This window comes from Euprymna scolopes, chromosome 8, assembly GCF_053919585.1.
Source record: "Euprymna scolopes isolate OS-2025 chromosome 8, ASM5391958v1, whole genome shotgun sequence".
Classification (NCBI taxonomy): domain Eukaryota; kingdom Metazoa; phylum Mollusca; class Cephalopoda; order Sepiida; family Sepiolidae; genus Euprymna; species Euprymna scolopes.
The window spans coordinates 102,429,594-102,457,094 of record NC_136489.1 but is presented as its reverse complement, the minus strand read 5'-3'; the positions used below and the strand labels follow the sequence as shown (position 1 = coordinate 102,457,094).

The window sequence follows — 27,501 nt, the reverse complement described above, 5'->3', positions numbered from 1 at the left end:
AAAATCAAGAGGCAGGGCAAGATCAGCAAAGTTACCCTTCTCCTGCAGGACAATGCTCTGGTCCACAACTCGCATGTCGCCAGATCAGAAGCACAGGCATGTGGTTATGAAATCCACCCCATCCTCCCTACTCTCCTGACCTTGTACCCGCTGACTTTCACCTCTTCCCAGCCATGAAGTTGTTTTTGAAAGGAAAGCGTTTTCCAGATGATGCAGCCTTGATTTCTGAAGTCACATCGTGGTTGGAGGACCAAGCTGAGGTGTTCTACAAAAACGGTCTCCAGAGCTGCATCAAATGATGGAAGAAATGTATAACTCTGGGTGGTTCCTATGTAGAGAAAGACTAATAACTGTGCCAAGTTTCGTTGCTCTACTGCTATGGGAAGTGAGTCAGGGGCATTACTTTATTGCACGCCCCTTGTAGATTTAAAAATAATGTTGGAAATTGGCGCGTTTGTTCATTTGTTCTGATTGTTGTTCGTTTGTTATGCATTCCTACTGGTTGTATTTTTTATGTTGAATAAAACCTTTCTGCTCATTTAAAACAGCCTTCATTTTTATTACAATTTATTCAACATAAAAAAAATAAACCGTAACAATGGATACGATTTTGAGACCTAGTAAATTTGAAGGATCGTTGGAAACAACCGCTGATGAATGGAACCACTAGTATCATACCCTCGTCAATTGTATTGACTCTCTGACAGCCGCTCATCCTGAAAATCCTCCAAATAAGCTAAGTATACTTATTAACTATATATCAGCTAAAGTACATTCCCTGATATCAAACTGTATAACATTCGAGAAAGCTATTAGTATTCTTCAATCTACTTATGTCAAACCAGTTAATTCTGTTTTTGCTCGTCACCTATTCGCTACGAGAAAACAGCAACCAGGTGAATCAATTGATCGGTTTCTCCTAACTGTAAAAAATCTTTCAAAGGATGTAAGTTCGAAGACATCACTGCTTCTCAGTATACTGAACTTGCTATAAGAGATGCTTTTATCACAGGTCTCACTTCCTCAACGATACAACAAAGACTACTAGAAAGCTATGAAATTAATTTGGATAATGCAGTAATAACCGCAAGAAGTCTCGAAATGGCTCAACACAATGCAGCGGCTTATGACACTTCATCAGCTAAAGTATCAATATATCCAGAAGAAATCTAAAAATGATCCTACATCTGAATTAACCAAAGAATGTGCTGCTTTTTCTAGAACTCTCACAGCTTCATCTCAATGCACACCTTGCTCACACAATTTTATTGTAAAGGCAACAATAAACAGCACTTGCCTGAAAACTATGGTAGACAGTGGAAGCACTCATAATTTCTTACAAATGAATATCGTGAGATCGCTTGGCCTTCGTATACTACCTTCCAGTGACACAGTAAATATGGCTTCCCCAAACCTCACAAGTAAAACCCAAGGTCACTGCGTTGCATCTATTGTAATTAATGGACAAATGTATCCTAATATGCGTCTTACCCAACCTGTGTACTTCTATTATACTTGGACAAGAATTCATGCAGCTACATAACTGTGTAGAATTTCTTTTTAATGGAAAAATACCTCCCTTACAAATCTGTAACGTTGCACAGATGAAAATAGAGCCACCTGCTCTTTTTGCCAATTTATCAAATAAATGTAAAGCAATTGCAACAAAAAAGCAGAAATTACTCTGCATCTAATCATGAATTTATTCGGAATGAAGTACAGAAACTTAAGGAATTATAACTAAATCTAATACCTCCATTGAGAACCCAAGTCTTGGTAAGGCATAAGCGTTAGCAGAGTTGATTTCCTTCACTGTAAATCTGATTCCTAATCTGTCATATGCATCTTATTTATTTATTTATTTTTTTTTCAAAGTCATTTGATGAATATACTGAAAAATATGGAACATTTAAAAATCTAATCTATGCAAGTATAACCAGCAATTTAGTTGCTGCAATTTTTAAGATGAGGATTGATAATTTGTATCATTTGGACCTGTAGCATAATGGATAAAGTAATTGGTAAAAATTCAGTTATGTGTTACACTCTTGAAGAGGTTGAAAGGTTCAATCCTTAGTGCTGGCGATACTCAAAATACAATTGCAAATTACTTGGAACTTCTACTTGAACAAAATAAAAGCATGCTAACCCTATAGATTAAATAAAGGCTTACGTTCAAAATTTTGTACAGATTCTTGAGTTCGACAAGATACACCTGAAGAAAGTCGGTGATATCAACTGAAATATTGTGAAAATAACACACAAAATGAAAACAATAATCCAAATATGTACAACCAGTAATTAAAATAACACCAACTCCCTCTCTTTTTTTGCATGTATGTAAAAAAAAAAAAAAAAAAAAAAAAAAAAAAAAATGAAGCATGTATGTCCCCATGAGTGCACAGCGAACGAGGCATAAAAAAATGACTAAGTTCAGAATTGCGCCCTCCCATTTAGCCCCGAAAGTGCTCAGGGGATGTCAAATCCTGGTTTAAAATGAACAAACAGTGTAGTTTTAGGTCTTAACATATGTAAATTTGACTTCTGCACCATGCAAAAAAAGAAATGACAAAGTCCACCATTCCCCCCCCCCATTTAGCCTCAAAAGTCCCCATAACCTTAACATATTTTGAACAAATATGGTAAAATAGTCCTAAAAATGGAGTGTTTTTATTAGCCCTAAAAAGAGCCCCTGGAGCACAAGTTATTGCAAAGTATAGAGAAACAAAATTATATAGAAATCAGTTAGTTACAACTTTTCAGAAAGTTTTATAAAGATCCAAGGCATCAATTTTTTTAATAAGCACAAAAGTGTCAATTTTAGCAATTTTAACCCAAAACGCCACCCCTAGAGGGCTAATCAGAGTTTTCTAAAAAAATCTGTTACTTTTTTACCCATATCATGTTTAATGTTTGTGCAAAATTTCAAAAAATTCCAAGGTGTAGTTATTGAGGAAAGTGCAGACAGATGAACGGACGAACAGACAAGGGTGAATTTACAGGTCCACCCTCCTTTTTGTCGGGGAACCAAAAAAAACGAATCCAAATTCTCTTAAAATAGCTGAACAGTTAAAGAAATGAAAGGGAAGTAATCCATGTTTTACTTTTCAGATTTCTATAGTTTTTACTGTAACATTAAATGTTTCTTAATTGCTCATTGTTTCTGTTTTTCCTTTTTATTTCTTCACAGGCCAGAAATTGTGTCGATTAAGTGAAGAAAACTGCAATGGAAATGGTACTTATGTGCGTAATGGTTATGTCTATGCTAGTTTAATGGGTTATTTGCATACAGACACTGTTAACGACAAAGTAAGTCTAATGACTGAGAATTCCTCAACCTCAATTGTTTCTTTTGATTTCCGTTGAAAACAAAATAATTATTTTAAAATCATTTTTAAACTTTATTTAAGATTCTTTTTTGAATTCATAAGAGATATACCAACTATTCTTAACTCTGATTTTATTGTTCATTTTTGTAGAAAGTGATGACTTTTTCTTTTTTTTTTTTCTTTTTACTGATGCAATTGTGCCATCTTGTTGAACTCTAATCAGTATGCCCATTGAGCTGGTTCGTTTTAATGAATTCACTGCATCCCTAATGTAGATTTGATAAGTTCATCATTTCTATTACATCCACTGAGAAAAAATATGGAACAGGAAGACGTGTTTAAATTGTCATTACTTTTTTCTTCTCAATGTTGTGGCTTTGCAGGCCAGTAATAATCAAGATAAATACATTCGTACAATTAACAAGAAGCATATTAGCAAAAGTATGTTACAGAAGTACACATAATGATTGGGGGCAGGACATAACTGCCATAAATCGGTGGTATTTTCCTTCTCACCACAGGAAAATGTGAAACAAGGCTGGAAAGTCAAGACAACACCCCTAAAGGAAGAACATTCTGGCTCTTGGAAAATTGCTTGGGCTGCCCCATTAGGATTCCCTGATCAGAGTACATCAGGCAGTAAGCAGTAAACTTACTCCACCCGAAAGACAGAGGCAAAGATCTGGAAGGGTGGACCTCCTAGGACTACTCAAAAATGAATGCTTCAGCCCATCAGATAAAAGGCCACCGAAATAATCTAGTTTTGAAGTTTGGAGAAAACAGAGACTAGCTCAGCAGAGCATTTCTTTATTAGTATAGCAGGTTAACATACCTTGTAAGTGTCTGGTATTTTATGATATCATGGGCAGGGGTGATTATCAGATTAAGTGTGACTTCTGTTTGCAAAGGGAAATTTGAAGCTGGTTTTCTAATCCGACAGCGTGTCGCCGTGAACGAGTGTAAACAAATAATGGCAATTCACCTGTCCTTTTATAAGGAGGATAACTCCACTTATGCAAAGTCTGAGCGAAAGGGGGATAACTCCTTTCTGGCCTCTACACGCCCCTCCCTCTCGTGACCACAAAAGCAAGTTGTTGTGGTCATCTTTTATGTGGAGAAATACTCGTGCGATTTCCCCCGCATTTGCGGCGACAAACCCCTTGGGGCTCTCGTCCTCCGACTTGACGGTTCCCTTAACGGAGGAGGACTGTATTTTTGGGTATCTCCTCCCGTGGTATCTTCCACTTCCATTTCTTCCTCATGCTCGCTTGGGGATTCCGTGTCGGCGTGTTGTTCCACCTCCATTGCCTCCTCCGGAGGTTGTTCCTGTGGGGTCTCAACATTTATAGGTGGGTTCGGGATTTTTTTTCTGATGTTACGAGGGCCATCCACTACCGGGTGTATTCTGTGGAGTAACCGACGGTTGCGCAATGTCACTTGATTGCTTCCATCGACCCAGACTTGGTACTGTCGGTACCCCTGGGTCTCCACGATTCTCCCCGTCTTTGTCCATCGACGTGGGTGGTTCCCGTCCTGGTTCTGGATCTGGATGTAATCTCCTACCTGGAGTTCCCGGAGTGGGTGACAATGTTGGTTGTAATACTGCTCGTTCCTCATGTGTCTTTTGGCCATTGCCACTTCCCTTAGTTTGCCTATTTCTGTCCACTGTTTTCGAACCTGGTATTTGTCCCGCAGGACAGGAAGGTGGTCTTTAATGACCCGACCATACAGCATCATGGCTGGAGACATGTCCAGATCTTGGACAGGCGTGTTCCTATGGGTCAGTAGTGCTCGGGCCGCCCGATCATGGCACAGGCGTCCATAACTGTCGGTATTGTCCGCCAGTATACGTCTCGCGGTTTTGACGGCTAACTCTGCGCGGCCGTTGCCTTGGGCATAATGCGCTGATTAGGTACGTTTTCGTATGCCCCAATTCCTCAAAAAGGAGTCATATTCGTGGGATTCAAATGGTGGTCCACCATCCGACGAAACTTCTTCCGGTACGCCGTAGGTACAGAACCAAGTCCTCAAGGTATCGCACACCGTCTTGGCTCTTCCCGACGTCATTAGGGCCACTTCAATCCATCCCGTATACCTGTCTGCGTATACCATAAAGTGTCTACCCTGTGTAACGAAGCCGGGCGACACCGGATAACCTTGCTTCCTAGGTTGAGGGTGAGTGGGATGGAGCTGGGCGAGAGGTCTCAGTCCCATCTCGTGAGAAACCAACGAATTGTCATCGGGTGACAAATAAATTATTTGGAGTTCAAAAGGGCCAGATTAAAGATAAGCCAGATGTCGGGTTGGCGAGGAAAACGCAAGAAGGTCTGGGAAGGGTCGACGAGTAAAGTCGACGATCCGAGTGTAAATGATAACATGATTCACTTAAACCAACAAGTTGGAGGTGATGAGGGAGAAAGAACAAACCCCGAAAACAATTGAATTAGTCATTCTAATTTTAAGGGAACAAATTGGTTAAATGCCTAGACAGATAACTAATTCTCGGAATTGAATCGAGAGGGGGTCGGTTGGGAAGGAGAGAGAGAGAGAGAGAGAGAAAGAATTATGATTACCCGTCGAATAGAGAGATTGGGTCGACTACAGAAGGAAGGGGAGGATGACGTTTAATAAAACTACTACGGAAATAGACGACAAGGAGAGAATCGGGCAGTCGGTCGAACAGAGAAGTTGGAAAGCCACGCGTGCCGCCAGCCTCTTCTAAATGAGACGAAGAGAACTAACAAGACCGCCACTTAGAGTTTTTGTTTAAATACACTGTGGGGGTTGCATTCCAAGCCTGACGAAAGTATAAGTGACGAGCCGAGCCTTAATGTATACCGAATCACTAAATGAACAGCCTAAAACTATCCTCATCGTTGTTGATTGTTTCCATTTATACTTGTGAAGACTGCCCTTCGATTTCAGCATAACCAAACTTGACTTTCCAGCCGTCGCAGACAGAGAGAGACGGCCACCGACGAGAAGACGATCACGACAGAAATTACCAAGAATTCCCGACTGGGCGTTACGACACTAGACGGCCAGATACCAACGTCCAATTCGGAGAGACTCAGTAGCAGAGGGAGAGAGACGGATGCTTGTGCGGTGTCCGAGGCTCGAAGGAGCGAAAATATATCCAACCGTCCTTAGGGTTAGTGCGCGTCGTTTTTCACCGTGCGCGCGCGCGCGACCTCTGCGAGGGAGAAAGGGTTATACCTGCATCTGGACGAAGTCAACCACCACTTGTTGGAATGGAAATTCCGGGTCTGCTGGGGACATCAAGGGTTCCCTGGGCTGAGATGGTGCGATTTCATTGCATGTGCGGCACTGGGCTCTTGTTTGCCTGATGTTAGCATCCAACCCTGGCCAGAATAGTCATTGTCTCGCATTCGCCAGCATTCTGTTCACACCCTGATGATGAAGAGATTCCAATACCTCTGCGCGGAGTTGTCGAGGTATTAGGATTTTGTTCCCCTTGATGATCACTCCTTCCAGACAATATAACTCCTCACGCATAGGCCAGAAGACTCGAACTACGGTTGGGATATTGTTACGTAACTGGGGGAAGCCATTTTGAATCAGTTCTTTCAAAGTCCTGCATTCTTCGTCTGTGGCTGCCGCAGCCACAATCCTTCCCCATGTGATGGCTCTTAACGTAGTATCATTCTCGTACATCGATGTGAGGGCGGCTTTGACTGCGGTGTCAATGGATTGGTCCTGGTTTCTTGGTGGGGTGCCCGCTGGGTATCGAGATGCACAGTCAGGGGCCAAGTTGAGTTTCCCCGGTCGATGTTTTATCCGGAATTTATACATGAGTGACTTTTCCTTGAAGTTTAACAGGCTTGGGTTTTTTATATTCTCCAGGGCTCGGTCTGAAAATATCTTTACGAGCGGTAAGTGATCCACTGTAATCACCAAGTCTGGGCATCCGAGTATGAACATGCGGCATGATTCCAACCCATAGATCAGAGCCAAGGCTTCACCTTCCACTGGTGCATATCGTGATTCCGCGTCGTTGGTAAAACGGGATCCCGCCAGGATGAGTTTCCAATGGCCATCCCCACAACTCATGTTTAATTCCCCCTCACATCTACAGTGCTTTTGAAACAGAAAATATGATATCCCTGTTTTGCTGTAGTCTGTCGCAAGTCCTGTTGCTCTGTTCATTTCGAACGTTTGGATGCCTTTTTCAATTCTTTTCACTATTATTTTTTTCGATTCTTGGAATATCTGTTCCAATGTCTCATCCCAATAAAATTTCCTGTCCTTTGTTTTCAGCAACTCTCGGAATGGGGCCATAACTTCGGCTTGTGAGAATGCATAGGAGACTTGGTTTACGAGTCCGAACCAGGACCTAACCCCAGTAATATTTGTCGGGGTGGGGAAGCTCAGGATGGCTTCAGTCATTCTTCTTGTGGGTTTGACTCCGTTCGCTTTTACTTGAAACCCTGCGAACTCCACTTCCATGTCAGCAAAGTGAAACTTGTCTGGGTTAAACACAATCCCTCTATCGGCGCAGTGGTTTATATATTCAATTGTGTGCCAGAATGAGGATTTCATTGAGTTGTCCCACAGGAGACTGTCATTTATACACCGAGTTTTTCGAGCCATGTCCATGGTGATATCATCAAATCGACGGGTGTAGCTATCTCCTGATCCATGGAATCCTTGAGGGGCTCGACAGTACCTGTATCGACCCCATTCAGTGATGAACATGGTGGCGTTTCGTGCAGCTGGAGACAGCGGTAAACTGTGGTAACCGTTCCACGCATCGAGTACAGTCTTCCTGGTATGTGCAGGTATTACCGAGACCTGATTGAATGGGGACGAAGTGTGGTGCGTCTCCCTCATGGTCGCCTCGTTCAACTTTTGTAAGTCCACCGTCCGCCTTGGGGACCCATCCTTTTTTGGTGTGACCACCATTCTCGAGCACCAAGTAGTTGGTGTGCCTACCGGTACGGGTTCGATTATCCCCAGTGCCACGTCACGGTCTATATCTTGTTTCACCTTTTCCTTCCAATGATGGGGGACAGGTATTGGTGTGTGGATTGCCGTCGGTGTCGCATCTGGGAGGAATTTTATTTCTAAGGGTTTACCCTTCATTACTTGGAGTGGTTGGTGTGGACAGGTATTGAATGCGCTGGCCTTGAAATGTTCCTTTAGCCATTGCTCCAATTTTTCTCTGTTAATGTCGGTTGGCTCCAATGGGATTGCTGCTGGTTTCTTCGGAGCCGGTGCTCTGCGCGGGCACCCGCAAGGGGCCATCTCTTCTGTTTCCGCTGAGCTGCTTTGCGATAATGATGTAGGAAAATTGAATGGCAATAATTTCAGCTCCTTAAGTGCCGTTTGTGATAAGTAGAGCCCGGATGTGTTGTCAGACACATACACTGCCTGTCGTGTTTCTCTTGATCCCAACTTAATATGTAAAAACAGGACCCCCTTGATGTGTAACTGGCTATTTGTTATACCCCTTATCCGATGGGTAGTTGGAACCAAGTACCCATTTGTGTACCCGAGGAGTCCTTGAATCTCGGGGCCAACAGAGCAAGTTTGGGCTCCTGTGTCCGCGAAGGCTTGGATGGCGTGGGTGCTTACTTTCATCGGCTTCTTTGGCACCCTTCCAAAGGTCGCATGGCACTTGTTCATTACAGTTACCTCTGCAAGGTGAGGAATGTTTGCCGGTTTTCTCTCATTGTGTCTGTGAGTAGGGGCTTTATCCGTGGTGCAAAACATGAACGACTCCCCGCTTTTTATAGCCTCCGTTTTGGATCTATTAATTTTCCGGCACACCTTTTTAATGTGCCCTACTATTCCACAATTCCACAAAAGTGGCACTTGAGTCCCACTGCTGGGCAATCTTTCCGGTTCATCGATCCACCTCGGTGTGATGTTTTTCCGCAACTGTTGCAAGGTTTGGTGTCCCGTGGGGTCGACAGGGCCTTTGCCTCATGCATTTGTTGTACTTGATTCGACCTTTGTACCCCAGACATCGCGAGAGGTTGTGTGGTATCGGAAAAGTGTGGAGTTGCCTCGTCTGTTGCCTCCAGGCAAACCAACCGTGAAGATCCAAGGTAGGAAGTGTAGCTGCCTCTGCCAGTACCCTTCTCTGGTGTTTGATATTTCTTAACCCTGCCATCATTTGCCCGGCAACCATATCGTCTGAGTAATTAACCTGCTGCCGGCAAGTGGGTTCGTTCGGACACTGAATACGAAATTCAAAAAATTTCGCCTGGCCACGTAACCTTGATAAAAAATGGGTCACTGACTCCCCCTCATTTTGCTTCATGAAGTGAAACGTTTGTCGGTGGACTTCCTTGTGTAAGCCTTGAATGGCCACCAGTCGTATTTGATGAAGAAGGTACTCCTCTGCCGCATTGTTGAGTCATTCTGGTCCAATGAGCTCAAACAGTAACCTGTTCGTTTCCGGTGTGCATGCTTCTCGCAGTTCGTTTCGAATTGCAGCTGGATTTTCGAGTCTGCACATCTCCTTGTACCGTGACCAGGTGTCTAAAAAGAGTGCCCATTCGCTATCTGTTGAGTCCAGACCTATAGAAGGTCGCTGCATTCTTTTTGTTTGCGACGTGTTCGCTCGTCCGTGTAAGATGTCCTTCCGTAATTCGATGTTTTCTTTTAGTAACTCGACTAGTTGACGTAATAAGAGAACGTTTTCTTGTTCCATAGTGTAACGATATCTTTAGTTCAATGCTGCGATAGCAGTATCAGAATTTTTGTAGGAATTTTTGACACCTCTAACACGAAACTGCGAATACAATATAAAAATCTCGTAATTTCTCTGTTAAAAATGGGTTATTTATTTTCTTTATGGATTATACTTCCAAAATAAACTATTACAGTTGTTTTAAAAGTAATAGAAATATTTTTTTTTTTTTTTAAAACAGTAATGAATTTTCCGAACTCAATATTTTTCAATTTTTAAACTTTAAAAATCTATCAAAATTTTTCTATTGATTCTATTTTTACGATATTTTCAGGGTCAATGTGAAATTTTATGTTCTTTCCAATAAACCGAATATAATATTTTAGACAAACGTTTTTTTTTTTTTAATTCCCCCCCCCCCCCCCAAGTGTCACCCATTTTGAAATGTCTATTAAAAAGTAAATAATTAATTTATGTCGGGGAGTTTTCTATGTCACAAATTGAAGAGAAAAGGTCAATAAATAATATATTCAAATTTAAAACAAAAAAAAAAAATCTCTTTTTTAGAAATTTACCTGTAAAGTCCGAAGTTTAAAACCTTATTTTATAAGAACACATTGTTTTGTTTTTTTTGTCATTTTTTTGTCTTTTTTTTTTTTTTTTTAATGAAACCTTGGTCCTTGCTCCTTTAATTGAAAAAATAATTAGGGCTTGAATTACATTTTTCGAGGAGTTATAAGCTTGGAAAGACAGGGGGTCGAATAATTCACGCCTCTCATTTTGAAATGTCTATTAAAAAGTAAATAATTAATTATGTCGGGGAGTTTTATATATCACAAATTGAAGAGAAAAGGTCAATAAATAATATATTCACATTTAAAACAAAAAAAAATCGCTTTTTTAGAAATTTACCTGTAAAGTCCGGAGTTTAAAACCTTTTCTTTAAAAAAAAAACACATTGTTTTTTTTTTTGTTTTGTTTTTTTAATAAAACCTTGGTCCTTGCTCCTTTAATTGAAAAAAAAAATTAGGGCTTGAATTACATTTTTCGAGGAGTTATAAGCTTGGAAAGATGGGGTGGAATTATTCACTATTTTCACGAAATTTCTGACACTGCTAATGCTGCGATATAAGTATTTCACGTTTTAAAGTGACAATATGTTCGTAGCGCCATGTAAGGTTTGCGTTTTAAGCAAGCTGGTTTTCTAATCCGACAGCGTGTTGCCGTGAACGAGTGTAAACAAATAATGGCGATTCGCTTGTCCTTTTATAAGGGGGATAACTCCACTTATGCAAAGTCTGAGCGAAAGGGGGATAACTCTTTTCTGGCCTCTACAGTTTGTGGAATTAAAAGCGAATTGCCAGGCAAGAATTTCATTATAGTAGCATGCCAACATTCTTTTGGTACACTCTGCTCATTTCAATCGCAAATGTTGCTCTATTTTTTTTTTTCAATTTTCTCTTGATCAGTGCATAATGTTTTAAAATTATGTTTAACACATTCTTCAAATCGGCATACCTTAAAATACAAACAAAAAGTTTTTGAATTTGTCTCAATCTTGAAATTATCAAAACAATCACAAATGTGACATTTATCCACATCTCTAACCTACATCACATCTAAGTTATAATAGTTGTTTATCATCCTATCTTTTTTATCACCATGGAGTAATCTCATTACAATTGAAAAAATGAGAAAATTGGCAAACTTTGCATTTTTTTCTCAACTATTTAAAAGTACACTCGTTAGTTTTCCCTTAAAATTCGATGAAATTGACTAAAGCATCAGAGATCACAAAAATCTGCTTAATGCTTCTCTTCCTCCTTCCAATTTAAAAGCTTTTTCGCAATCCGAACTTCCCTTGATTGCTTTGTGTTGTAACCTCGTAGGCCAATAATAATTAAAAGTATGTTACAGAAGTGCACATAATGATTCTGGGGCCATAACTGCCATGATCGCATGCCTATAATCTGGTGATGTAACTATGTGTAGTCTCTGAGTAAGTACATTACTCCTAAAATAGATATATCAGCTTATCCCATAATACTTTGTTTATAAAATGTCCCCCAAATTGTAATTGGTACATTTATCTGATTTGATTACTTTTTCTCTATTCCATACTTGATAACCTGGTTATCATGCTGTTAACAATAAGGGATAAGTGTGCATTTCAGGTGCGTAAATTATTAGATTTAAATAAAACCATAAGGCTCCTTTTCTTTTTTCTTTTTCTTTTATAAAACACATTATTAGACCCAAAGACTTGAATGGAATCATAAAAAGCCCATTTACCCACTAAACATTATATATAGAAGATAACTTTTATTTGTGGTTGTCAATCCACAATTTATTTTAACGTTAGTTTTTACGAGGAAGTGTTGTCATCCACCCACATACAGCAGCTGATATCACCAAATTAAAACAATAACACCAATAGTGAGACAGACGATTGTTCTGTTTATTAAATTCTATAAACTAAGTTGAGAAACATTTGATTTTTTTTTTTTTTTCTAAAACCTTCTGTCCAGAATATATCTTACAAAATTTTTTAATTTTGAAATTGAGAATTTTTTAAACATCCTGATTTTGTTATAAATCTCTAGAAGTGTAAGCCATTTTGAGTTTCAGAAACAGTTTCAGATGGTTCGCTGTTACACACAAGTCCTGGGAGGTGACTTGTTTGTAATAGACAGTTCCACAGAACAAAATATTCTTACCTTGTCGAAACCCGGGAAAAGAACATGTGAAATTGCTCCAAAAAGGGTTTAATATTTATGAAGCAATTCTGGTTTCTGATTGGTTGGTAGCAGAATGTAGTTAATTTGATTCGTCAGTTCTTAGCAGCATCTTTTATAAATAGAATCGTCCGACTGTGTGGGATCATACCACATTATAGGATCAAAATATTGCAACATCCTCCCTATTTTTTATAATGGGGAAGTCCCTTGTGTTTGTTCTGCTTAAAAATAAATATATATTTTTATATTTACTTAGACATAACAAAAATTAGAAATCATTTGGGTCTTAGAATTTTAGCATTTAAAAAGACGCCATTTTTAATTGTGTTCAAATGTCAAAAAGGAAAATTACAAAGATTTTTTTTTTTTTTTCTTAAGCAAAAGTATTAGTTACGCATTAGTAGGTTAAAGTGTTAATACAAATAAAATGTATACAGTTTAACGTCTTGTCCAGGACCATTTTTTTTTTTTTCTTTTATATATATATAGAAATCTATATACTGAGCATTATCCCTAGGGTTTTCCGCTGATATTCATGCAAAGAAGTAATAGCCTTCTCATAAGTGGAACTTCGCTGGTCTGTATTTTTAATATATAGAAATCTATATACATACAGGGCAGTGACTGAAAAAAAAAAAAAAAATTATTCAGTCGAATTCACCAACAAGTTTTGAGAAAAAACGTTGTAGCTTTATCCGTGTCGCCGGTTTCGTAAATACATCAGCGATATTTTGTTCTGATGATATGTAATTCAAAATAATGGATTCCTTTTTTATCTCGTTTTCTACGAAATGGCATTTTATATCCATATGCCTAGATCTTTGGTTGATCACCGTCCTCTGTGCTAAGACTATACTGGCTTGATTATCACAATCAACCACCACGGGGCTTGTAATCAATTCTGGCTCTAAAATAGTCTTCAGGATATTTTTAAGGTAGAGTGCTTCCTGGGTCGTGTGTGTGATCGCGATAAATTCTGCTTCACACGCAGAGAGAGATACAATCTGTTGCTTTTTAGATTTCCATGAAACAACAGGCCCATTTTCTGAGAGTCTGAAACAATATCCAGATACCCTCTGCGATCTTCGTCATTTGCCCAGTCTGAATCCGAAAAACCTTCGAATTTTAGGGGATTTCTTGATTTTCCAAATACTAACTTCTGTTCTTTAGTTCCTTTTAAATAACGTAGGACTTGTTTAGCTCTGTTTAAATCCTTCATTGTCGGTCGTGATAATTTTTGTGACAGTTTTGTTACTGTACAGCACACGTCGGGCCTGGTTGCAGTCATCAAATATATAAGACTATCTATAATTTGGCGATATTGTGTGTCATTTATTATTTCAGATTCTGTGTGTATATTTTTATTAATATCATTTTCGACCGGTGTAGAGCGTTTCTTGCACTCTCCCATTCCAAATTTTAATAGTATTTTGTCGATGTACCTCGATTGAGTCATCGTAACAAGTCCTTTGCTTTGAGTAAATTCTATCCCCAGAAACCAGGATATTTTGCCAAGATCGGTCATTTTGAATCTATTACTTAATTTCTTCTTAACATCAGTTAACGTCACAATATGATGTAATTAAAATATAATCGACCCACAAAACCAAAATCAGTGGTTTATTGTCTTTGAGTTGGGTATATAAACAGAAGTCTACAGCGCATTGTCTAAATTGTTGTTTAATAATATAATCATAGAATACTGTGTTCTAACACTGAGCACTCTGCTTTCGACCATATTATGACTTGTTAAGTCACCACACGCTATTTTTATTTTTCATTATAAATCCCTCTGGAGGGGTAATATAAATTTCACAGTCTACTGGGGCATTCAAATAAGCATTTTTTACGTCCATTTAATGGATGTTTAGGTCATATTGTGATGCGACTTGCAGTAAAACTCTGATTGTCGTTAGGTTTGTGGTCAGCGAAAACGTAGAAAGGTATTCTTTACTGTAAATCTGAGAGCACCCCTTAGCAACAAATCTTACTTTGTACTGTTCTACGCCTAATGCTGTACTCTTTTTTGTAAAGACCCATCTGGTAGAAATAACATGTTTATCTCTTGGGAGAGGCACTACCGTATAGGTATCATTTTCGGTTAAGGCATCTATTTCTTTTTTCATGGCAATTTTCCATTCATCACACTATTCTGAATTAATTGCTTCGTTGAAGCTTTTTGGCGCATTTTCCATTGAACAGCAATAGTCGATTTGATAATCCTTTATATTGTCGACCACAAAAAAATCGGGTCGTCTTCTATTTCTTTCGGGATATCTCGACTTTATCATCATCATGGACACTCTCGTCTCCGTCATTTTTATTCTTTTCGTTTGTTCTAATTATTTGAGGTAATATAATTCCATCCTCTTCATATGACGGGTTTTCGTCTTTACAATTAAACGTGTCTGTGAATTTTACACACTGGATTCTTTTTATTTTATTTTTTTTTCGGGAAAAAATATTAAATTGGCTGGACTGTTTTTATCGTATCCAAGAAATATACCTCTGTCAGCTTTAATATTCAATTTACTCTTTTTATGCGAAGCAAGTTGAACTAAATATATGCATTCTGCTTAAATTTTTTTTTTTTTTTTTTTTTTTTTACCGCAGAAAGATTCATATGGAGTTTTAGATAATGTTTTGTTAAAACACCTGTTGCGTATATAGGCTGCCACCATAAGTGCATATGTCCAGAGGTTTTTAGAGAGTTTTGATTCAATGAGTAGGCATCTTGCCATTTCAAAAAGTGTCCGCCACGCACGTTCAGCAGTCCCGTTTTGGTGTGGCGATCTAGGAGCTAATGTTTCATGCCTGATATGATGGTTAATTAGTAAAAATTCAAAGTCTTTATTGGTAAATTCAGTACCGTTGTCAGAGCGAATACACTTGATTTCACCGTAGGGGGCCATGTCGGCTAGATATTTCTTAGTTGCTAGCAGGGTATCAGATTCATTCTTTAAAAAGTAAACCATTATTAAACCTGAATGGTCATCTACGAAATTCAACACATATCTATAATGTTCTCTGGCCATCGGTTCTACGGGACCGTTCAAGCCACAATGCACCATTGATAGGATTTTTTTTTTTCTGTTATCTTGCTTTGATAGTTTGTCATTTTCCCTTGCGTATAGACGTCGCAGTTGAAGGTTTTTGATGTTTGTATTTGCATTCCATCAACTACAGTCGGCAACTTTTTGATATCAGGAATATTGCAGTGTCCAAGAATTTTATGCCATGTCTGTAGATCATGGTAGGCGGTTTTTGATGGGACTACGCTATTTAAATAATATAGTCTTCTATTTTCTTTAATGTCGAATACAGTTCCATTCGGGTATACCAGTTTTGATTTATTGGGGCTAAAGTTTATATTTCACCTTGTTTTGTGGCAGCTTGTACAGAAAATATATTTTGTTTAAATTTTGGGATTAGAAAAGCGTTTTCTAGAATACAGAAACACTATTCACCTGTATTGTTCTTTAGCGAGATTTTCGCATTGCCTCTTTTCAAAACGATATCATTGACTCGACTCCCGTCAGCTAGTTCTACAAAATGATTTTGTGGCTTAAAGTTGGGATCAAAATTGATAAAATCAGATTCCTTTGTAATCACATGTGCCGTGGTCCCACAATCGACAAGAAAATTATTATTGCTTGTTGACGCATCAAATGTACACGAAAATAAAAAATGTATGTTCGCTAACAGAGCTCTCTACATTTTTAATGTAGTCGCCATTTTGAGTCCTGTATCCACATAGGAAACTCTTGTGATTAGGTCAGTTCAGTGTATAAAGAAATAATTTTGGGTTTTCCTTTCGATAAATAATGCTCTCTCAATATGTTTAATGCTTTGTAGCCGTCGTCCAGGGCTTCTCTCATTACCAGTGATAGACTTCAGTCATCTAAACACTGTATTAATTCCGCAAAGATAGTTGCGTTCTTTTCAATGAAGTCGGGGTCGTTTCTGTTTTCAGGTTGTGTTTCTAGTTCTTTGTGTAGCTTTTGGATTCGTAGATATCCCAGAAATTTAACTTGCCACAATTCGAATTTTGATTCGGATCCATTGAAATAAAGACGCACGCTCGGCCCATAACCTCTAGAAGTGTAAGCCATTTGGAGTTTCAGAAACAGTTTCAGATGGTTCGCTGTTACACACAAGTCCTGGGAGTTGACTTGTTTGTAGTAGACAGTTCCACAGAACAAAATATTCTTACCGTGTCGAAACCCGGGAAAAGAACATGTGAAATTGCTCCAGAAAGGGTTTAATATTTATGAAGCAATTCTGGTTTCTGATTGGTTGGTAGCAGAACGTAGTTAATTTGATTCGTCAGTTCTTAGCAGCATCTTTTATAAATAGAATCGTCCGACTGTGTGGGATCATACCCCATTATAGGATCAAAATATTGCAACAAGACTAATAATCAAAATACATAAGCAAATTGAAAAAAAATATATATGTAATTAAGCTGTATTATTTTTTTTACTCAAGAAAAATTATGATTTGGATTATTAAAAAAATATATTTTGTTTAATCTGAAGATAAGACATCCTGCCAGATGCTAGGCATTCACCAGCTATTTCATACATTTCAACCAAGAGACCTTTTAAAGATATATATATATATTTTTTTTACGCATCACCACTTATCAAGGCCCAGAGGCCTCTCAAGGATAAGGGTTAAAAAGTGTACAGTAGTCAATTCGACAATATAGTAATCGTTAGTAATGGAAATTCTGTAAATTTGTTAACTTAAGTGGAACAGCTCATCAAGAACTTGTTTACGTTGAACTTAAAGACAATCATATTGTAGTCAGCTGGAAGGCAGGCAAACAGAAGACAGTTCCACAGGCATGCAGTTCTTTTTAAGATTCTAACTGTCTATTTAAATGGAATTGCTTTGATCTCTCTTCACTGAGTTTATTTGCCAAGTAATTTTTGAAATTCTTTTTCATAAATCTGATTGCATCTAAATTACTGGAATTATAGAGATCTTCCTAAGATTCCAATTTCTTTTCGTGTCGTACATAAGACCTTGGTATTTTATCTTTTTCCATCTTAGCTCTGTTTAACCCAGCATCATTGATGTTGCTACCTTTTTCTGAGGTTGCTTCTTTCTCCTTCTTGTCCCATATCACTGTCGGATTTAATAGCTCCGTTTTCTAGGTATGAAGCTGTAGAAATTGCATAGTCATAATGAATGGTGTGTGACTTCTTTCCAACTGTTCTTTTTGGTATATATTCGCGGGACTTGCTGCTACATTCAATATTCAACTTTTTACAGATGGTCCAAGGGAGATATTTACACACCGCACTGTGTGGCATCTTATAGTAGCCGTCCTCCAGTAGAATGTTACAGCTGGATATCAAATGGCTCACACTCTCTATTTCTGTGTGGCAGAACCTACACATTGTCATTGCTGAGACCACTTATCTTCTTAAAAGCATTGGTCATCAATGGAAAGTGTTACGTTCTTGTGATGTCTAGAGGTATTCACTGCAACATATATATTATAAATAAATAAAAAAAGAGTAAAAAGAAACAGAATTGAGTTAAATAAATTTATTGCAAACAAAAGAAAATGTAACAAAAACTACTTTATGGTAAACAGAATGATCTAAGGGAGATAATAAAGGTTTTTGTTCTGGCAATATACCATAAGATAATAGTACTTATATAACATTAAAAAATATATATTCTTTGGTCAATATTAAGATTCAAAAAAGTCTATATTTACGAAGATGCTGTCCGTTGTGGTTTGTTTGTAGAATGGTTTATTAGGCTTGACATTCAGTGTGCTTATTTATAACCAGGTTTCATTAATTTCTTGTTGTTTGGCCGGAGTTAATAATTTTAGCAGAAGGTAGCTTCAGCTTCACGTCCTTTCCATTTGGTGTATGAAACAGTAACTGGTTTTACAAATGCATATTCTTCTATTTATAGTAATCGCTGGAGAATGTTCCAGAATCCAATACTTTACAACATTTAGTTTTTGAAACCTTCTGGAACCAATAAAATAAAGAATACTTTTTTCAGTTATATTTTAAAAATCTCCAGAAACGCTTAAAAGGTTATTTTCAGTAAAGTAATATTTTTTATGTTATCTTATATATTATTTTAATTTATATATTATTTATTGTTTGTTTTTGTATTATATTTTATATTTCATTTTATTATATAATATTTCAAGTATTGTTATATTATTATAATATTTAATTATATTAATAAATATTTCTATTATATATTATTTATTAATTATTATTTTTGGTTAATTATATTATTTTGTGCAAAAAATTTTAATTCCTTCATATTTTAAGAGGAAAAGAATGAGAAGGAAGCCATTATCATCCTCTTCTGATCATAGTGGAGTGATCTTCTTTTTAGCCAGTGAATTCGTTCAGAAAATACTTGTCACACTGTTATTTGGCACATTCTTCCAGTTTTTTATTTTATTTTTTTTTTTTATTCCAATTGAAGGTCTTGGTTTATTTTGGGCTATTTCCATAGCAGGCTTGTTTTCTGATTCTCATTTGTAAGACAGTCTTGTTCAAAATGTTTGGCCAGTTTAGTGATTGAGGTTGTTATGCTGGTTCTTCTTTTGTGATGTTGATGTACCATCATGAAGTTTAGCCATGTCACGCAAATTGACAAAATTTGCACATTTTCACAAATCCAATCATACTTTTGTAATGGCTGATAACGAGGAATGGCCGATCCTCATCATATCAGCAATGTGCACATGGATAAAAATCGCTCACACCTCACCAAAAACAAAAATAATAAAAGTGTCAGATTCTGCATAATAGTCAAACGAACTTTAACATTTATAATATTGTTTTATTTAACAATAAAGATAAATAATTTTTTTTGTTGTATTTCTATAGGCATGTGCCGTGTCAACACAGGAGGGAAAGATTAAGTCATGAAATGATTTATCAGATGTTCATAGTTCTTGGAAACAGTTTCCTGGAAATGTTAGGTTTTTAGAGCCAGGAATAGTTGTGAGGACTTTATATATATTTCTTAAATAGTCTGATAGGACTTGAGTAAACGAACTGTACCAAAAGGAGGAAAAGAGAGAAAACTTCCTCTGACTGAAGCAATCATGTTTTCTATATAGAAAAATGTTTAGGAAATGAAATGAAATTCCAGTAATGTGAGAATTTTGCTCCATAAATGTGCCTGATGTGACAAAAGGTTATTTTTTTGGAGACTTAATCCAGTGAGGTTAAGAGGCTTTAGGTGCATGGCATCAATGTTAGTGATTTTACGTCAAGGAGACGGAGTCAAAACAGCACATTGTTCATTCGTAGTACTGCATCCTGAACTGAACTGAATAGAAATCTGGCCCTGTCAGTGGGGCATTAGAATACACTGACTGCCCCCCTGCAGAGGGTAAAAGTCCCTCAATGGGGCCACCTGTTGGCCGTGGATGGCGACCCGTGACACCTTGGAACGGAATCCTGGTGATTGAAGGTCCTGGGGGACGAGTTCATGAGCCTCCTCTTCCTAACACATCTCTTTGGCCCTTACCTCGGTTAGACGGGCGGTCGGAGAGGTCCGATCCGATCAATCGGCTGGTCAGGTCAAACCCTACGTCTACTATCAATGGTTCAGACTAAACTGAGAAATTTAAAATTAGCAAAAGAAATCCTCTTAAACAAAACCATAGAAACTGATAAACCTCACCCCTAAAGTAGACGTTCGAAAGCGCTGGCCAAGGGTCAATCAGCAAGTGTAGAATCCAATCCCGACATGGCTGCAATCACAAAATTTTGTTCACTCTAGATTTGGGTAGTGAAAAATTGAGTAACGACAGATGCTCGGTATTTCTTACTTGACTGAGTATACTGCCTGTGTAGCCCTGACTCTGTCAAGGCGAATGGGTTTCCCCCTTGACAAGTCCCAATATTGGGCTCCGAGGTGGGTGGGGAACACAGGCAAAGAAACTTTTATCCATATTTATGTCAAAACAAAAAAAAAAACCCAAACGCGCCTTATCGGACTCAGATAATGAGGAAAATACGGATTTTCCTAAATACTATGTATTAGAATCATTGGACGAAACGCCAATGTCAAAATTATCCCCTTTTCTCATTGAAAAGGTGTTAACAAGGAAAATAAATCCTAAAATGGTAAAAAAAACTAAAGATGGTAACCTATTAATAGAAATTGAGACAAAAAGCCAAAGCCTAAATTTAGAAAATATGAAAACTTTCCATAATATTAACATTAAAATTACCCCACACAATAAACTAAATCAATCCAAAGGAGTTATCCGTAGCCGGGAACTATCACTGGCTTCACCAGAAGAAATCCAAAACGAACTGAGCAAACAAGGAGTCATTGACTCTAAAAGAATCTATATAAAGAAAAACTCAGAAAAAATACCAACCCATACTTATATTATTACATTTAACACTCCAAAAATTCCACCTAAAATTAAAATTGGTTACACCATGGAACCAGTTGAAATATACATCCCAGATCCTCTGAGATGTTTCAACTGTCAAAAATTCGGTCACCATAAAGATGCCTGCAGAGGTCATCCCACGTGCGCTAAATGTGGCTCTAAAGAAATAAGTCACAATGAACAAGAATGTCACGAGTCCAAATGTATAAACTGCCAAAGAGAGCACCCTGCCTACTCAAAAAGCTGTGAACGATGGAAAACTGAAAAAGAAATCTTAGCCACAAAGCATAAACAAAACATTTCTTGCTTAGAAGCGAAGACAATAGTGGAAGGAGTCATAAGAAATAAAACATATGCGAAAATAACAGAAAAAACAAATCCCACGAACCAGCCCGATAAATACAATGAACTTATTGAAAACTGGTACATCTAGAACCAAACGAATTGCTTAACTTCCAAAAAAAACTAAAAATACAACACTTTCAAAAACTAGAAAAATTAAAACTAGAAACTAGGAAAGAACCCAATAAAGTATTTAACTCCTCCCAAACCCAAACCTCCCCTCTTAAAAGCCAATATCCCCAAGAACTAACTTTCTTAAAACCAAATAATAAACCAGCAAAACAAAAAATAGAAATCCTCACCAAAAATTTAATAGAAACTGATGAAATGGAGACTGAATATCAGACAGAAACCCCAAAACAAGAAATTTCCTATCGAGCACCACCAAAACAAAAGAAAAACCTAAACAAAAAAGTTATAAGGTCCTGTTCAAACTCCAGAACTAGAACTCCAATCCCTAAAAATCAAACTGAACCTGAAGATGAAATGGAAACAGAATACCCAAACCAACAAACAGAAACCTTAAATCAAGAAATCTCCCATCGATCAACGTCAAAACAAAAGAAAAACCAAAACAAAACGGACATAAGGTCCCATGCTAATTCTAGTTCCAGATCCCCAAACAAAAAACCCGAAACAAAAGACCAAACAGAAGACAAGCCAAAAACAGAAGAAAAAAACAAAGCTAATTGAAAACCCTCCACAACTTACACTAAATCCATACCTTATATCAACACCAATACTAAAACCCATAATCAACTAAAAAGAAAAAGAAAAAAAAAAAAAACACAGCACAGAGGATCATTACCTTACCACCAATGACCTATAAACCAGTATTCCTTCAATGGAACATTAGAGGTGAAAAGGCAAATTTCGACGAATTGAACCTTCTCATTGCCTCTTTTCACCCAGCAGTCATATGCCTACAAGAAACTTATAAGAAAATTCAGAACACACTACATATCAAACGATATACAACCTATGATTATATACACGAACAAGGAAATAGAGCCTCCGGAAGAGTGTCCATTCTAATTAATAATAATATAATTCAAAGCGAAATCAAACTGAATACAACACTACAAGCCGTTGCAGTAACCATCAGTCTAAGAAAACCGCTAACAATTTGCTCCCTATACCTGCCACCTAATGAAAACATAAATAAAACAGACTTGAACTTATTGATCCAACAACTCCCTAAACCTTTTATCCTCATGGGTGACTTTAATAGCCACAATGAACTATGGGGAAACAAACAAACAAGCAGAAGAGGTAAAATTATCGAAAATTTTCTAGATGAAAACCAACTATGTTTGTTTAACAACGGAACCAACACCTATCTTCACCCTAGCTCTGGAACACTCTCGGCTATTGACCTCACTATATCAGAACCCAGTATTTTCCCAGAATATAAATGGAATGTACATCATGAGACCTGTGGGAGTGATCACTTCCCGATCATCCTAGAAGGTCAAGAACCAGAGAATGACACTAAAACACCCCGATGGAACTTGCATAAGGCCAACTGGGAAGATTTCAAAAAAATGTGCCACACAGACCTAGTGCAAGAAGCTAATTTAACAAAAGATGATGACATTACCCACTTCACCAATACTCTAAATATTATAGCTGAGAAAACTATTCCTAAAAGCTCCCCATCAACAAGATATAACAAGCCTTGGTATAACAAAGATTGCAAAGAAGCGCTCAGAGCCAGACGAACAGCACTCAAAAAATTTAATAGCCAACCAACTAAAGAAAATTTAGAAAATTACAAAATAAACCGAGCCAAAGCTCGCAGAACCATTAAGCAAGCTAAGCAATCAACATGGCAAACTTATGTTAGCCAACTAAATTCAAACACCAAACCTAAGGAAATATGGAACATGATAAACAAAATTACTGGGAAATACACTAAACAAGCTAATAAACATCTCATCCATCACAATGTCAAAATCACTAACAAAGAAAAAATAGCTGAAATCTTAGCAGAAAACTTTGCCAAAAACTCCTCACCAACTAATAGGAACAAAGAATTCCAAGTCATCAAAAACCAAGCAGAACAACAACAAATCCGCTTCCATTCAGACAACACTGAATACTACAATCAAATCCTTACTATGTACGAATTAGAAGAATCTCTCAAAAACATCCATAATTTAACAGCCGGACCAGATGAAATCCCCTATGTCTTCCTAAAAGAATTGCCAATGAAATCAAAAGAATACCTCCTCAAAATTTTCAATGATATCTGGATCAATGAAAAATTCCCCGACACTTGGAGACATGCCATTATAATTCCCATACCTAAACCTTCAAAAGACCCCTCAGATCCAATAAACTACCGTCCCATTGCACTTACTAGTTGCATCTGCAAAACCCTCGAGCGAATGATCAATAGAAGACCATCCTGGTATCTAGAAAGAAATCACCTAATCTCTGAACACCAAGCAGGCTTCCAAAAGCACAGAAGCCCTATTGACCATATCATTTGGAAACCTATATTAGAGAAGCTTTCATCCTCAAAGAACATGTGGTAACAGTTTTCTTTGACATAGAAAAAGCTTTTGATACCACTTGGAAGTATGGAATATTAAAAGACCTGAATGAACTAGGTCTAAGAGGCAGAATGCCAACATTTATCAAAAACTATCTGAGTGACAGAACCTTCCAAGTAAGACTCGGAAACATCTTATCAAAGTCTCAAAAACAAGAATTGGGAGTTCCCCAAGGTGGAATTCTTTCAGTTACTCTTTAATGTGAAAATAAACAATATAGTTAATAACATAAACTTCGGAACAAACTATGCCATCTATGTTGACGATCTCATGATTAGTTTTAAGGCCAAACATATGAACACTATTGAGCGACACCTACAATTATGCATCAACAAAATTACTAGCTGGGCTACCAAAAATGGCTTCAGCTTTTCTCAAACAAAAACAAAATGTGTTCACTTCTGCCAACATAGAAAAATGCATCCTGACCCTGAGCTAAAAATTAACAATAATAGACTAACAGTTACGGATCAATACAAGTATCTTGGAATCACCTTTGACAAAAAACTCACCTTCATACCCCACATTAAATACTTAAGGAAAAAATGCAACCAAAGAATGCAACTTGTAAGAACCATAGCTCATACAAACTGGGGAGCTGATTGCAAAACAATTCTAAAACTCTATCAAACACTGATAAGATCAAAGTTGGACTATGGCTGCTTTATCTACGGTGCAACAAGAGAATCCTACATTAAAGAACTGAACACAATTCACCACCAAGGACTCTGACTAGCACTTGGAGCATTTCCCACTACACCAGTCGAGAGTCTTTATGCAGAAGCGAATGAACCTACACTTGAAATGAGACGGACAAAATTAGCCCTACAATACTATACAAAACTTGCATCTAACACTTTGAGCCCTATATACCAGAGTGTCTCTCACCCCAAACACCAAATCCTATTCCAAAAAAAGGAAAAAGCAATCAAGCCTTATGGTCTCCGTATGAAAGAAATAAAAGACGAAGCCAAAATTAACATCTCGCAAATCCACAAAGCTTCTACACTCAAACATCCACCCTGGCTTTCCAAAACTGCTGTAAACCCACCCGAACATCCAAAACATTCTCCTATACTATTAGATCTCTCTAAACACCCCAAATCGAACACAATCAAACCCATCTATATGGAAAAAATACATGACATCCTTCATGACTATCCGGACTATGAACACATTTATACTGACGGAGCTAAAACCAAAGAAAAAGTCGGAAGCTCTGCTATTTATCGGCAAAGAAAAATCCTAAAACGCCTACCTGATAGGTCTTCCATCTTTAGTGCTGAAGCCTCAGCAATAAACCTGGCCCTTAATATTATAAGTGCTGATCAAGCAAACAAGTTTATAATATTTTCGGACTCTTTATCAGTTCTAACTTCATTAAAAGAAAAGAACATTTGCAATCCGCTAATAACTAATCTATTAAACAAACTCGATTTTCTTCATACTCAAAAACAAATCATCCTATGCTGGATCCCAACCCATATTGGCATCCTAGGGAATACAAAAGCTGACCTAGCTGCTAAAGAGTCACTAAACTTGGAAATTTCCAACATAAAAATCCCCTACACTGACTTTAAACCAACCATAAACCTGTATATCAAAACAAAATGGCAACAACAATGGAACACTTATACAAAAAACAAGCTACAAGAAATCAAACCTACACTTGGAGAATGGAATCCCAAATCTAAACTAAACCGAAGAGAAGAAGTGATCATTACAAGATTAAGAACAGGGCATACAAATATCACCCACTCATTCCTATTAAAAGGAGAAAATCCACCTGAATGCTTACCTTGCCAAGAAAACTACACCGTTAAACATTTTTTAATTAACTGCATTGACCTAGCTCCCCTACGCCAAAAACACTACAGCATTAACAACATTAAAGATCTCTTTGAAAAAATAGATGAAAAAACAATTCTAAATTACTTGAAAGAGGTAAACCTCTCCTCCAAAGTATAAATCTACCAAAAAAAAAAAAAAAATTTTCAACCCAAATCTCTTACAGACCTTCCTCCAATCTTACCTTAACATACTGGAAAATAAAGAACACCTACCTTACTAAAACATCCAAAGAAAAAAAAAAATGAACTTATTTGGCCTTAAATGACCATGCAGCTGTTGATAGGCCAATAAACTGAACAAACAAACAAAATGAATAGAAATCTGACTCGATTGATTTGGATTTCACGTGCAATATCTTTTATACGCTTCTGGGTGACTCTCAGCAAAGGCTGTTAGAAAAAGATTTTAGAAAGTGTCGATTGGCAAAAAAATGGATATCCTGTCACGTGGCACTGTCTTGTATATATACGTGTGGAGAGAGTTTACTTTTTACTTCTACAGAATTTGCGTGGACAAATGTACTCGTAACTGAAATGTTCCGTATCCATCCATTTTAATGTCTCTGGCGTATCGGTACACATTCTTTATTTTTGTCAAAATCTATAAACATTTTATCCTTGTTTACCTTTTCTATTAGTGCCCTCCAGGGGACCACCCACACATTTTAATTGTTCTTTTTGCTTTGTTTATTAAAACAAAAAAACATGTTACATTTTTTTTTTTTTTTTTTTTTTAAATTTTAAGAATTCCTTTTTTTTTTTCTGTTTTTGTTTGTACTTTTTTTTTTGTTATTTTTTTTTTTAATTTGTTTTGTTTACTTATTTAAGGTTTTGGTTGAAGTGCGAAGTGCTAAAGATGAAAATATTGTTCCATCCGTGGGTGCTATTGTTACAGCTAAGGTAAACAACCTCTCAAATAACATTTGAACATTGAATGCAAAAAATAAAAGTCGATTAAACAATTTATGAAAAATTTGTGTTTTTGTGTTTCTGTGTCATAAGTTCTAAAAATTCTGCCTTGGATTTTTCTTTTTTAAATTTAAATAAAAATTTGCTATACAATAGCAGGGGGCTTGCCTTGCCTTGCTTAATCTCAAAATACACTTAAATATATTTTAATTCATGCAGATTTCGTATTTATTATAACAAGGCCAATTCTCTATTGAATATTATAGTAACAATTTCAAAAGTTTAAAAAAAAAAAAATGACTTTGGTGCTATCAGCTAGAATCAAAACCAAAACAGTTAATGCTCCAGTCACATTCCCTGCTGATGTAGTTATCGACAGAAAGAAAATAAGAAAGATTTAAAATTAAATCACTTCCAGCAATGAATGAATTTGCACATGCGCAAAAGTAATAGAAACATGTCAGCAAGAAATGAACATTTTGCGTTCTGATTTCCTGACATATTTCTGTACATTGTTATTCATCCATCCAAACAAAAATTTTACTCATTATAAATAATCCTTGGTGTATGATTACTAGGGCTAGGACAACAGCATATTCTTTTCATTGTTTTGACTCTCGAGTTTGTATCTGTTGACATCTTATATGCTTTTATATAGATGTGGTTCTCGATTGATTAACTGTGTCGAATATATACTCAACAAAAAG

General features: G+C 37.1%; 1 protein-coding gene across 6 annotated transcripts in view; it reads left to right on the top strand.

Annotated features, from left to right (window-relative positions):
• The window catches only part of LOC145283680 (exosome complex component CSL4-like), a 141,968-nt gene that overhangs the window by 86,222 nt on the left and 28,245 nt on the right, over positions 1–27,501 (top strand). For all 6 annotated transcript variants that reach the window (XM_080132698.1, XM_080132699.1, XM_080132702.1 and 3 more), the window contains 2 exons: positions 3,191–3,309; positions 26,714–26,785. In XM_080132698.1, the coding sequence (XP_079988824.1) occupies positions 3,191–3,309; positions 26,714–26,785 (191 nt within the window). The remainder of the gene's footprint in view (positions 1–3,190; positions 3,310–26,713; positions 26,786–27,501) is intronic.